The sequence below is a fragment of the Copadichromis virginalis genome, linkage group LG12, assembly GCF_057382275.1.
Source record: "Copadichromis virginalis isolate Kocher_CV1m ecotype Utaka linkage group LG12, C_Virginalis_male_GT1.1, whole genome shotgun sequence".
Lineage (NCBI taxonomy): Eukaryota > Metazoa > Chordata > Actinopteri > Cichliformes > Cichlidae > Copadichromis > Copadichromis virginalis.
In genome coordinates, this window is record NC_140629.1 from 14,159,480 (window position 1) to 14,173,981 (window position 14,502).

The following is a 14,502-nucleotide window of genomic DNA, read 5'->3' on the forward strand; positions in this document are numbered from 1 at the left end:
AAAAATACTTTACCTGCTCACAAGTCATTGCTGTATTACATGATTGGATGAGTACTTAGTTCTAGGTGTTGTCTTTTTTTTAAACTCTGTCTTGGTTTTGAAACTACCAAACAGAAGCGCCAAAACCCTTCGGGGTACACTTGAGACTGGGTCCAAATGTTAGAGTCAGACTCCCATATGGGTCATTCCATTTAAAATCAGTGCGGGCCTTCTGCTCGACTGGATCTGATTTGCATAAAAAATACATGGTACAAAGTTTGGAAATATATAATGATTCCTGTGAAATTCTAGCTTCATATATTAAATACTTTGCAAGATATAGTTTTTTGAAAATGATGCGTTGATCCATTTTCTTTCATCCACGTTTTCATTCAGTATTATCATCTTTAATAGTTAATGAGATATTCAGGATCCTACCTTGCTTCAGATTTCAATGTCCCAAAAAATGGTCTGAATGTGGCTGAATGTGGCTGAATGTATATATTTTGAAAAGTACTCTATATCTCAAGCTAAAATCTCACAGTAACCATAATAAGTGTTCAAACTTTGGGCCATAAAATGTTTATGTATCTTAGAGATGGTTGTCCAGAAAATGTTCTGATTCGAGATGTGATGCAATGCCTCACTTTACTATATATTCTGGGACAAAGTGGAGTGTTGATCTCTGCCATCTCTCTCCACCTGTAGGACGGCTCCATGGGATTAGATTTCCTTTGAACTCACCCCTTTGAATTAAAGGACAAAAGTTAGCGCTAGCTTACAACAACACCAAATGATAATATGTGGCCCCAAAAAAACTCAAACTGGCAACAGTTGGCCAAGACACTAAAATTAAGGCTTTAAAACAGGACTTTACAAACAATATGGATGTAGCTGAATCCCTGTTCTGTCTGCAGTCTGTGCGACACAGTTGTGATAAAAGATCAAGTAAAAGACGAAAGACTTCCAGAAACTGAAGATTAAATTATGACTGTAATTTTTAATTAGAGGCACTATTACTCCAAGTATCTTTAGTACTAAGCAGACATGTATCAAACAGTATTTCCTTGCGAAAAAAAAGAAAAAAGGTTTAATCCCATAAAGAGTTTTCATTTGTGAATTCTGGTCTGTGCGTCTCCATACCTCCATACTACCTGGATCCTGGACTACCTCACCGACCGACCACAGTATGTGAGGACTCAGGGCTGTGTGTCGGACAGGGTCGTCTGCAGTACGGGGGCCCACAGGGAACGGTTCTGGCTCCGTTCCTCTTCACCATCTACACTGCAGACTTCTCCCACAATTCCACCCAGTGCTTCCTGCAGAAGTTCTCTGATGACTCTGCAATAGTCGGCCTCATCACTGATGGGGACGACAAGGAGTACAGAGGACTGACTCAAGACTTTGTGGACTGGTGCCAGCTGAACTACCTCCAGATCAACGCCAGTAAAACCAAGGAACTGGTGGTAGACTTCCGCAGGCACAAGCATTCTCCACTGCAACCACTGAACATCCAAGGTATGGACATTGAGGCTGTGGACAGCTACAGGTACCTTGGTGTTCATCTGAACAATAGACTGGACTGGACTCATAACTCAGACGCCCTCTACAGGAAAGGGCAGAGCAGGCTGTACCTGCTGCGGAGACTCAGGTCGTTTGGAGTGGAGGGCCCACTCCTGAAGAAATTCTATGACTCTGTTGTGGCTTCTGCTATCTTTTATGGTGTGGTCTGCTGGGGCGGCAGCATCTCTGCTGGGGACAGGAAGAGACTGAACAGGGTGATCCGAAGGGCCAGCTCTGTTCTAGGATGCCCCCTGGACCCAGTGGAGGTGGTGAGTGACAGGAGAACGGCGGCTAAGCTGTCATCCCTGATGGACAACATCTCCCACCCCATGCAGCAGACTGTGACAGCACTGAGCAGCTCCTTCAGTGGGAGACTGCGGCACCCACGGTGTGGGATGGAGAGATTTCGCAGGTCTTTCCTCCCCACTGCTGTCAGACTCCATAATAAAGACTTTAACTGATCAAGCACACACATCCATACATATGCAATAATACTAAGTGCAATAATCCTTTCTGTCATCGTTGTATTTTTACTCAGTTGTATATAGTATTTGTATTTGTATTCTATTTTTATCTTATTGTATATTTATTTTATTTTATTCTACTGTATATAGTATTTTATTTTATTCTATTCTGTACAGTTGTATACTGTATTTATTCTTATTGTATTCTAATTTTTGCCTCATAACTTTTGCACTGTCCACTTCCTGCTGTGACAAAACAAATTTCCCACGTGTGGGACTAATAAAGGTTATCTTATCTTATCTTATCTTATCTTATACTTCTCAATTAAGACCACTGTGCGTGCTGTATGTCAATGATTTTTCAGGGGCGCGCGGCGGGCTAATCTACAGAATGTTAAGCTGCTTTTAATTGTATTACTGAGTCTTACCTGTGTAATGAGCGGCCATCAGATGCTCCCTAAGATGTTGCTCCAGTAATTGGAGGATTAGGAGGTATCGCTGCATGTTAATTAGGATAAGCTAATGCACACACAACGTTTAAGAAAACAGCCAAGCAGACAAATCACTCATCTCTAAGTACTCATCATCAGCATTTACCTCGAACTAATCACGCGGCATCCTGGAGTCCGGGGAATCTAAGTGGGACAAGGGGCGGGTTGTTTAACTCGTGTCTGATATGTTTCTGAAATGCCACACCAACGAAGAAGTCGTGCTGAGGATAACATAACCTCTCCCAATCTCTTGTTCCAGAAAATGTGCTTGTCTTGTCGCTTGTAAGACTGATTTCTGTAGGACCGAGCGAGGCGGCAGGTGAGGATGTTCATTCAGACAGATGATGTGTGAAATAAGCAACCGTAAAAACGCTTTAACAGCGTACATCCATCTGGATTTACGGCATCAGCCTTAGTTATTATGTGCATGCCCCGTGGTTTAGAGTATCCTATTTGTGCAGAATGGGACTTGACTCCCATAAAACAGTACAGGTATCAAGATAAATCTTTTTAGCCACTCTGAGGAGTACCATTTGTGCCAGGTGTATCTTGGTAGCCCTCTGACCTTCTGTTGTTCTTCAGCAGGAAGAAAAATTCCTCAGCCTCCCTGAGAGCACTGCCTGATATGTCGCTCCCCTGTGCATGTTGCCCTTACTAGTGGGCCAATACATCTAAATGACATGGCTGGGTGCTCGAGTCATGCTGCTGAGCCTTTCGCCAGCTACTGTAGTTGTTTATAGCTGCTGGAGTTCTGAGTTATCGCTGATACTCTGTACCTGTGAGCTTGTGCTGAGATCACTTTGTTGGTTCTGGAGGCCAAAAATACCTGCACAGGGTTGTTTATTTCTTACTTTCAAGAAATCCCATAAAAAAAGACAAAAACTAATTAACTGACTACAAATGAATAATCTCCACAACTAACACACTAGCACATTTTTTCTGTGCCACAGAGACCCTCTTTTGTCCAAAAGGATAAACACTCGCTGCTGCACTGGGTGATGTCTTCATTATAAGAAACACGCGCACTCTTGGTTGTTTTGAAGCACTCCGACACAAATTATTTCATGATGTACTCACTCATTCGTTTACTAAGTGTGCAGTTGAATCAGTCTCTAACAGATGTACAATTTACTTACTTTTATTTGGAAAAAACATATTTGTGACCTTTTTTTTTTTTCTTTTAGAGCTTTACATCTTGTGGGTAGGGACTTTGCCTGAGAGACCTTACAAAGATGGTAAGACAAGGGAACATTTGTTCATGTGTGCTGTGGTGTTTATCTTCCCAATGTGGTCTGCTGGTCAGGTGGGAGATTGTGTTTACAGGAGACAGATTTGGCACAGGGGCGTTGTAAACAATGTTGCCTCTAGTTCCCTGCGACTCCATCTGTAAGAATCGGTCGGACCGGAATGTCAAGCCGACCTCGTTGGCTGTTTCTTCGCTCCTCTCCAGCGGGGTGGTTGTGTACATTTAGCTGTCGTGAACCTGCTGTGAACTGACGGTAAAATGAATTCAGATGAAGCAACATAAATCAAACAGCGAATAATCATTTGGAAATTGCAAATACGGGCTCGGCACATTAGGACCACAGGGAGCACAGCCAACCATTAGTGAGAGTTTGTTGGTCTCACATCATCAATTTAATTAAAAATCCATTTAAGATGGAGGCCTGGGGAAGCTTTTTTTTTCTCCTTTCCCTTTTCATGAAGTCAAGACTTCAAGGCCAACAAAAATGAGACTTGAGTTAACATGCTCCATGAACCGAAGTGAATACAGCCATTATATTTCGTGTGCTACATCCCAGCAGGTATGAGCACATCCACAACTGGAGCCCAAGGGGGTGAATGTGGTGTGCCTTTAATGGGTTGTATTGCTTTTACTTGAAGAGGCTGAAGCCACCAACAGTGGTTGCAGAAAGAGAGTTGCAGTGGTGTTTTAATTAACCGGGGTCCTCCATCAATCATTACCCTTGTGGCTGGCAGTTAAATCCCTCCCATATCTACACAGGCATTCCTCGCCCTTCACGGTCCACCGACTGAGCGCAGCAGCTGTGACCCCCGCTTCAGTCCCCTGGAGATAACGCTAAAGCCACAGAAGCGGGAAAACCCCACAAAATGAAGCGGATCACGACATGGTGACAGAACATAATTGTTTGTGTGTATCACGGTGTGTGTGCGTGTTACATTGCTCATAGATGTCTTAATTTTTTTCTACTTGAATTACCCCAGTTTAGAAATATCAGCACTTAAAACACTGCAACACCAGAAAACATTAGTTATACATTTAAAAAATAATGCATATTATTACATATTCTTCTTTGATAAGGGTTAGCTAAGAAAATTATGTTACCTGTATGTTTTTGTAGTAGCATTTACTGCCAGTTAGCCGCAACAAAAACTTTTTTGCTAGCAGATTGCTACTATTACTTATAGTTTGCATGAAAGAGGCTAACTTGTCTGCTAACGCTCACCAACTACTCGCTAAATGGTAGTGAAACAGAGAGTGTTAGTCTTCAAAGTAAAAATTTGACCTTTTGAAATGTGTCAGATGCAGCAGGCACAACCTAAGTCTACTACTGCTCCTGTAGAAGTTAGCAAGTCTTTACAGACAAGCTGGTGTCTTCCGTGCAAACTACAGTTGATTGGGGCAATTTGCTAGCGACCAAAGTAATCATGAATAGGTTTTCGGTCCAACAGTCAGCAATGACTGACCAACCAGTTGGGGGAAACACATTTCCCTTAGCAACTAAAGATTGCTTGGGGGTCTTCTGTGACTGGGGCCTCTGTAGTATGATGTTTAAGCTAATGTGCGGACATGAAAATGGTATAAACCTTCTCAGCTGACACACGATAAGGGAAATAGGCAGAAAAATAGCCGGAAAAGCTGCTAAACCTCTGTGTAGGTATCTGGTGGGGCTCCATTTAGTGCCGAATGCTGACAGAAGTAAGCTATTCTATACGACATCCCCAATTCTACTCAAGGTAGCGCCACTATTTGCTGAAACGAATAATATTGACAATGCCCCTGATCAGAGATGGGCAGTAACGCGTTACTTGTACTTGTAACGCGTTACTGTAATCCGATTACTTTTTTCAAGTAACTAGTAAAGTAAGGGATTACTATTGCAAAAACGGTAATTAGATTACCGTTACTTTCCCGTAGGAACGCTGCGTTACTGCGTTACTAAAACCGTGATTTTTTTGCGAGAATGTCTCATGACAGTGACGTAAGCGAGTGCGACGTTCGTGACAACAGCTGTGTGCAGATCAACAATGGATCATATATCGAGTGCGGGAGAGAGTATGAGCGTGCAGCGTTTAAAGCGTGGAAGTACTGACCTTACTTTGAGTTTGATTCCATAAAAAGTGACAAAAACATTAGCGTCCATTAGCATTGTGCGTGGGAAGAAAACATCTTTTTACAGCGAAAAAAAACCCTAAACTTCCAAGCAAGCTCCGAGTGCGCAACGACGTAATGGGAAACTCACAGAGAAACTGCCGTATCCTTCCACTGACCGCTGCGGCACACCTGCACCAGGGTAAACCTCCGCCTACCCAACTCCTGCTGTACAGGTGAAAATAGAGCAACAGGACCGGTAGTCTTTGATTTTATTTATTTTCTGCTGTGTTTTACTTGCATCTATTTGAAAGAGTGAGTGTAAACACAAAAAAATATATATATTTTATGTGCTGGAATGTGCAGAAAATAGGTTTAAATATTAAACAAATTTCTTCCAGTCAGAGAATGTTGCATATAATTAAATTTTTGCTTGATGCATAAAGTTAAAAGATTAAAATTAATAAAACTATAAAAGTTTTAAAAAGAGACTTTTCCATTTGATTACATTTTGTATGATGGATTATGCAGAAAAAGTAGAATTGGGTTGAAAGATCTATCACTTTATCACCTACTCAGGTTGTAAATCGTGTTTTTAAAAAGTAACTAAGTAACTAAGTAATTAATTACTTTTGAAAATAAGTAATCAGTAAAGTAACGGGATTACTTTTTGGGGGAAGTAATCAGTAATTAGTTACTGATTACTTTTTTCAAGTAACTTGACCAACACTGCCCCTGATTAACAACCTGATTCATACTGCGGCAACAGTTAACATAATGTGAACATTTCTCTGCTTGATGGAAAATAATAACACACTCACGCACACACAATTCCCCAACACCACTGTGATGATAATAACGTTCACTGAGCAAAATGCAATTTTTCAGCCGACTGCCCTTGTTTAGAAGTTTTCAGAGAAGATTATTATTTGTGCAATTATCTGAATAATAAAAGATCCACTTCCAAAAAAAGGTAATATTTCCTACCTTGCGTGTAATTATGGGACAGAGGTGTTAATTGGTATTTTCTTCAAACCTTGAAAAACTTTTAACTGAGAGGGCGGTATTGGGAAATGTCACATTATCATGATGGTCAGCCATTTGGTTTAAAAGCTCCTTCACATATACTGGCTGTGGTGTCAGGGTACTGGATTGTAATGGACAAGATGAGAGTATTGATGCTTTTCTTCACTGGCCAGCATTAAACGAGATTAGATTGTGTTGTTGCTTGTAGGTAAATTACATCTTATAAATAGTCTTTGATACAAAGATCAGTGTGTAATTGGCTTCACCTTCTCCAATCTAAAGACTCAATGCCTCACAATGCTGCAGTCAATAAAAGCTGATGCACACTCTTGACATTACTGTGTATTCCTTAAATGTTATGAAAATACAATATACAGAGCAACAGTACAATGCTTTGGAGATTGTTCAGTATATACATAACAGGTCGTATGCCTTGCTAAGGAGGATGACAATGAACTGGAAAGTTGTGCCATTCTTGTTTTTCTTTTCTTCCCCCCCCCCCCCCGAACAACATGCAGATTTGTCTTGACTTGCTTTGGCCTTTCCAGAACTCTCATGTAAGAAATCCAAAATTGATACAGAACTTCCAAAGCCATTTAATGTGCACACACACACACTCGGAATATCTATCTAGTCACGTCACTGTTCGTTTTAAACTCTATATGCTTTGCTGCAGATCAGTTCTGGGATCCTTGCATGATTCTAAATCGTGTAATAATAAAACAATGTTTAAGTGGCAACCATCTGACAAACAAAAGAACCACCTCATGTTTTTTGTCAGTGATTTATCATCAGTCATATGTGGAATCATGACATTTCTCACAAAGTTTAATGACCCTTTGGCAGTTTGGGTTGATTCTGAAGTAAATTTACTCCTCGATCACCAACTGTGGATCTGGTTTCTGTTGAGACCCACTCTCCGCTGGCTGGAAGGCATATGGGTGAGTTTGTCACAAGTGCACACAGTACATTATGCCACCTCTTTTAAAGCACTGTCATTTAACCTTTCCATGTAACTGCGCAACTCCTTGGAGTCTCCAAGCTGCACGTCTTGACACACCCACTTAATGTCATGGCTGTGGCTTCCAGTCAGTGTGCTAACAGTGGGGTAGCTATTGTCCAAGGGGATAGTGGTGAACGTGGTAAACTTAACTCGCTTTCTCTTGGTGGTGGGGGAGTCTCCTTTGCTGTCCTTGGCTATGCAGCCTGTGTCCGCCGCCCGATGCACTTGGCTCGGCACGCTCTTCTGGGAAGAGCCTCCGTTCAGTAAGTGGCTGCCCTCCTCGAGGCCGCTGCTTGAGTCTATCATGGAGGTCTGTTCTTCCTGCTGAGGCGAAAGGCTGCTTTGGCTCTCCAGCAGCTCGGCCTCGTTCCCCAGCCACACCCAGTCGTGAGCATGGTTCATGTTTTCCTGGCCCTCGATGGAGAGCTCCTTGTGACGGTATTTGAGCGTATAGGAAATGCAGTTAATAAGAAAGACCAGGATGGCGAGGCAGAAGACCCCGAGCAAGGCGTACATGCCAATTTCTAGGTCTGTGAGCCCTCGGGCAGTCTGAATGAGCTCGTCGTCCACATTGCGACCACGGGGTAGATCTACTTGTGCGGGGAAGTCAGCAAAGTCAATTGGTATGCTCTGGCTACCATCCACTGAAAGTTTATCCCCATTGGGTCTGCGGATTATTGCGCTTCTCGTTGTGGTGGCTCTCTTCAGCACACCATCCTCCATGTCAGAGATCGAACTACCGTAATAGTGTGTGTCAAGGCCAGTCCTGTCCTGGGAGGAGAGCCTGCCCCTGTTCTCCATATCATCTCCATCAGGACCATAGTCGCTGCTCCCTCCCCTTGAGCTGTCACTATGGCCAAACTTCACCCTGATGTTGCAGTTCCCCGCAGCTATAATGCTGCGTCGCTTGAACTTCTGGCACACTTCACTAACAGTCATTTCCATCCTGACCAGCAGGCCTTGACCCTCTGCCTCCGTCACAATGACAGGCCATTTCCAGGAAGGGTCCTGCTGCACTGTCACGACTTCCTCGTCTAGTGAAGTGGCTGTCAGGACAAAAAAGTCCGGATTGTAGAGGTCTAGTGGAGCCACAGAGCCGTCACTGAACTGTAGCCAGGCACTAATCAAGGCCTCCTACAAAAGAGGTAGAGAGAGAGAGGCAGGATTGTCAGACATTACAAAGGATTGAAATGATGCTGTAAAAATACTGCATAGAGCATAATTTCATGGAAACAGATCATTTTCAACAGGTTAGCTCTGAAACTCCCCTTGCTTGTTCCGCCGGCTTTAACTTATGGGAGTATAGTGAATTGTTCAAATGAGCTGCATAATGATTATTTGGATTCAGTGTTCCTTTAGTCAAGCTCACTAAGTTGTGGTTAAGCTACCTCAGCAGCTATTTTCTCTCAGCCAAGGGGCAGAAAAGATCAAACAGTTACTTTAAATATTGTTCATGCCACTGAGGCTTCGCCATACATGGGTGTCGTGAAGCCGCCTACTACTGCAGTTTCACAATTTGCATTTTAATATCACCAAGAGACAAATCCCCCAAAGGCGCACAAGTATATAGATTCCCACAGTGGTCTGTCAATGCTCCTTATATTAGTAACACCAGAGGTCTTGCAAGCGCAGTGCTGTTTGCTTATCCCCACACTCTATGTAAGAAGATAGAGCTGATAAATAGCCTTCATGCCCTCAGTCAGAAAAAAGGGTGAAGTGGAATAGTTCGGGGCAGCTCGGAGAGCTCACTGGAGAGCTTGATCAAAGAAGCCACAGCGAGAGTAGCTGCAGCAAATTATAAAGAAAAGCAAACATGACAGAATTGCAAAGTTCAGATTTTAAGTCGAAATTTTGTACAGTACTGTGGTGTTGCTTGAGCTTGCTCTGAGATTAAACTTCTGTTTCCATTAGATAACCAAAGAGAAGCGCTGCGTTACATGCTTTCAAGCCTTTGAGTTAATATATGAGTGCCGTAAAAAGAACAGACTAGCCAAGACATAGAAGAAAAAAATGTACATCTATTCAGGAAAGTAAATAATATAACAAAATTAATTAAAAAAGAGGAACTACAAATAGAAGTAAATGAAAAAGCTTAGCATTTTTCTATTTTTGTATTGTTTTTGCTATTCATTAAAGAATCAAGCTGCCAGGCTGAAGCTATGGGCTTGCCCACCAGCTTAAATGTTAAGAGAGGCTATGCCAATGGACTGCCAGCCCTCAGGCTGCACTATGCTCACAAGCTTTGGAAGCCATGACAATAAGACTCTGCTGAAGTTTCTGATAATCCTAAAACAGCGGTCCCCAACTCTCACGGCCAAGTCGTTTGGTACCAGGCCGCGAGAGTTGAGGCTCGGGTGTGAAATGTATGGTTTTCAGGGGTTTTATAGGTTCTTATTGTTATTTTTTAATTGTTTTGATCATTAACTTGGTTTCCCAGGGTCTTTTCTCTTGTGTTAAGAATAAATCTTCTTTTTCTTTGGTACGGTAGTGGTTTTTTTTGTTTATTTATCCACGACACAAGGCCGTTCCGTGAAAATATTGTTGGACATAAACCGGTCTGTGGCCCAAAAAAGGTTGGGGCTGCTGTCCTAAGACATCCAGCTTGTCTCAAAGCAGCGCTCCTCATGTAGATAACTTTTTATAATCTCTCACTTATTTTCTTTTTCTTTTGCACATTTAGACAGTTAAGGATAGTGTAATGCAAACAAAAAATAACTTTATAGAGACCCTAAAAGTATTTGAGTTGGCGATTGAGCACTTTTGGCTTCAGCTGATATTTATATAAAAAAATTATTTCATCTAATTAAGAGTAATTTAATATTCTAGGTGATAATAATTGCCAATGTAAAACAAATGAACATAATTATCTGCCTTAATCAGATCTGTCTAAATGGTCTGTGAATAATTTTCATCTAGTAGAGAAGAATCAGCGCTCACTTTTGTAAAGGAGGCTCTGAGGAGAAATGAGCTGTTAAGTAAAATCACATAGAAGTCTCTTATACGTGGGTCTGCACCAAATTATTATCTTCTTTTTCTGCTAACCTGCTAATTATCCACTCATTTTATCCATTAATCATTTTATCTATTAAAACACATGAAAGTGTTGACTATAATTTTCTGCAGCTTAAGGAAATGGAAAGATGATAATAAGATATTAGGTATGACAAAGAAAATTAGATTTGAGGAGCATCGACTATCAAATATTTGATTTTGATGGATAACTGATAACATGATTAATAGAAAATCACAGTTGATTAACGATTATTCGTTGGTTTTACTTTTTATCTTATTAAAACACCTCCACTTTCTGTATGCAACAAAGGCACTGTAAGTGTCAAAACTGAATCACTTCCAGTAACTACATTACGTCTAAGTTGAATAGTAGGGTATTTAAGCAGTTTAAATGAATATAATTGTAACTGCATATAATATTTTGTGCCAAGGAACAATGATTTTTAAACTGGACTCTTTCCATACCTGTTGACATTATGCAATCTATTTCACACTGTCTGAGCTGCCACAGAAACTCAGATTCCAGTTGATAACCCCACCCCAACCACAATCTTTGAAGCACTTGTCTGTTTTTTGTGCAAGTATTGCAATGCCCACTGTGTCATTTTAAGACAGTGGCCTCTGCAGATCTGATGAGTTGCATGTGGCTCTTTATGTTCCCCCTGATTGCAGCAGAATGTGTTTCAAGCGATGTTTTCTTTGGTCATCAGTCAACTAAAATATCTTTTCCTATCTTTACGACGTTTTACAATCAGGTTTTCAGATTTTCTCCTTTCCCTGTAGAGCCATCTGAACATTTTTCACATAATTCACTCTGGCTTGCCAAAAGTGGAAAAATGTTGCCTGTACTGATGAGTCTCAATTTCTGCTGTTAGTGTCAGAATTTGAATAAACAATATGAGCGAATTACTCCATCATGCCTTTTGTTAACAATTCAGCCTGCCGGTGTTATATTCAAATGGGGGATATTTTCTGGGCACATTTTGGGCTCCTTAGTACCAACTGAGCATCACTTAAACACAGCAGCCTACTTGAGTATTGCTGCTGACCATGTCCATTTATGACCACAAAGTGTCCATCTTCTGATGGCTGCTTCCCTCAGAATAACACACCAAAAGTCAAATAAATCCAAACTTGTTCTTGAACATGACGGCGAGTTCACTGTACTCTCATGCTCTTCACAGTCTCCAGATCTCAATCTAAGAGAGCTTTTTTGGGATTTGATGGAACGGCAGATTTGGATCAAAGATGTGCAGCTGACAAATCTGCAGCGACTGTGTGATGCTGTCATGTTAATATGGACCACAATCTCAGAGGAATGTTTCCTAGCACCTTACTGAATTCATGCCATGAAAAATTGTGCAGTTCCAAAGACAAAAAGGAGGTCCAGCCCAGTATTAACAAGATATACCTAATAAAATGGCAGGTGAGTGTATAAATTTATATGAATTTGCTCATTCAATTAGACAATATGTTTTCAAACTTGTGAGCCAATAACCCTTACGCATATTAAATGTAGTTTTGTGGTTTTTAATTTCTTAAAGCATTCTGACCTGTTTGGAGCTCTGCAAGACTTCCTGTGTGGTTGTAGTAGCCAGGATGGCCCGGTTACTTCCCGGACTGAGCTGCAGGCTCATGGAAAGGCCTGTCACCAACTGGACTCCCAACTCTGTGATGGTCACTTTGTCATCCACCACTGTGATAGTCTTCTCTGCCAGGATTGAGTCTGATAAAGGAGACAACACCTGAAAAAGTGAAGAAAAACAAGGAGAGAGATGACAGATTACCATGGAGACATTAAAGTAAAAAAGGCAAATAATTACATTTTTCTTTGACGGTATTCTTCACAAATACACGCAGTAACCTGTCACATTTGGTACGAACAATTATAGATGCTACTCAACAGCAGTGACTCAACCTAGTGTATAGCCTGTTGATGAAGGCTTTATGATTTCCTGCTCTAAACACTGAGGCCTGGGAGGTCTTTCCCAAGAGAAATCAGCAGCAACAGCAAACAGAAACGGATGGAGCAGAAAGAAAACAGCAAAAAACTTCATTAACGGAAAATACACACTGGTCACATTGTTTGACTGACAAGTGATTTCTGGCAAGTGAAATGCAAAAACAACACATCAATGAGCATCTGGCTGTGAAGATGCCACTGATTTTAGAAAAAAAAGGGAGGGATTACTGTGAGTTACAGGTGAAGCTGAGAAAATGTCTTTCCAAGGGTTTTCATCTAACATAAAAGACTTGCATGCTCCTCCGCAATATGCAAAACGATACACAAAACACACTTTTTTTTTAATTTTATCTGTTGCTACTCAGGCTGGGTGGATCAAAAAACAACTCAACTTGGATGCCATCCAACCCTTGTACCTCATGTAGGTATGAATCCATTCCCTTTGACTAATACTGGTAATCTAAAAAAGAGGCACACTTTAACCCCAAAACAGAAGAACGAAGCATGCAGAGGAAGACTTCCTCCGCATGCTTATCCTCATCCGTGTGCCGTATCTTTCATCAGCATGATGCATGGCACAGGCAGTCAGCTGTCAGACCCTCGTACTTGCCGTGTTTTCCGGTTGGTGCTTATATTTTCAGGTTTGTGGTGTTTGGGGATTGAACACATCTCTGCACAGAAACAGACGGATGAGTACTCTGAGCCAGGAAACAGATCCCACTCTCACAGATGTCATTAGGAGGCTGATATTCATCCAGTTAGTGTGAAGAGCTTGACAAAGCATAGGGCTGAGGGGAGAGGACCCACTCACTACAGAGAGCCTGAAGTACAGGCTGTGACACACCAGTAATCACCTGTCTGCTCTGGTCAAAGGGAGGTACTAGTCAAACTACAACAGCAACATTCACAATTGTTACTGTCCCCGGGATAAGCAACATGTTTCCACAGCATGTTATTCTGACATGTTTTTCTCTAGAGAGAATAATGTAATGTTAAGCTAGGTAAACTCTAATTAGAGTTTAAGATATACCTAGAATTACAACCATGTTGTTGTCTGGCTGTGAACACATTCACATCCAAGGATTTGTAGTACAACATAATAAATGTAATTATTTTTAAAGATTCTGACAGAGTACAGAGCTGTAACCATGACAGCAGTCATGGCTGTTGCTACAGAGAAGCAAAAAAGGTTAAAACATGAATGCTTCAAGCACATTTTTAGCCTGGCAGATTGACAGAACCACCAAAGCACCACCAATGCTCACCAGTTCCTGAGTTATGGCACCAAATTTCACCATTGACTTGTTAAATATAAAAGGTTACAAATTTAACATTTATTCTGAAATTTATTGCAATGTTTTGCCTAATTAGTGCATAAACTCTCGAGTTCTGGCCAGGCAAAGAGACTTCAGAGTTGACCACAAAGTTATAAAAAGAAGTATCCCTAAGATGTTGCGTTTATGCTGATGGGATGGATGAATGCTACACCCAAACTCACACAGTTGTGGTCAGAAGTTTAAGCTCATTACAGGAATGAATGTCATGGTAATTTGGGGCTTTTAATGATTTCTTAGAACTGTTCAGCTTCCAGGGTGGAATGATTATACTGAATATATCTTAAATGATTAAAAAAAAACCAAATTGGGTGCACCAGTTTGAAGCCTATT

The 14,502-nt window shown here is 41.3% G+C and overlaps 1 protein-coding gene across 1 annotated transcript in view; it reads right to left on the reverse strand.

Moving 5' to 3' along the window:
- Positions 1-6,609: 6,609 nt before the first annotated feature.
- The window catches only part of LOC146696634 (transmembrane protein 132C), a 168,748-nt gene continuing 160,855 nt past the window's right edge, over positions 6,610-14,502 (reverse strand). The window contains exons 8-9 of the mRNA XM_085474827.1: positions 12,426-12,617; positions 6,610-8,994 (exon numbers count right to left, since the gene is read on the reverse strand). Coding sequence (XP_085330953.1) covers positions 7,828-8,994; positions 12,426-12,617 — 1,359 coding nt within the window. The 3' untranslated portion in view covers positions 6,610-7,827. The remainder of the gene's footprint in view (positions 8,995-12,425; positions 12,618-14,502) is intronic.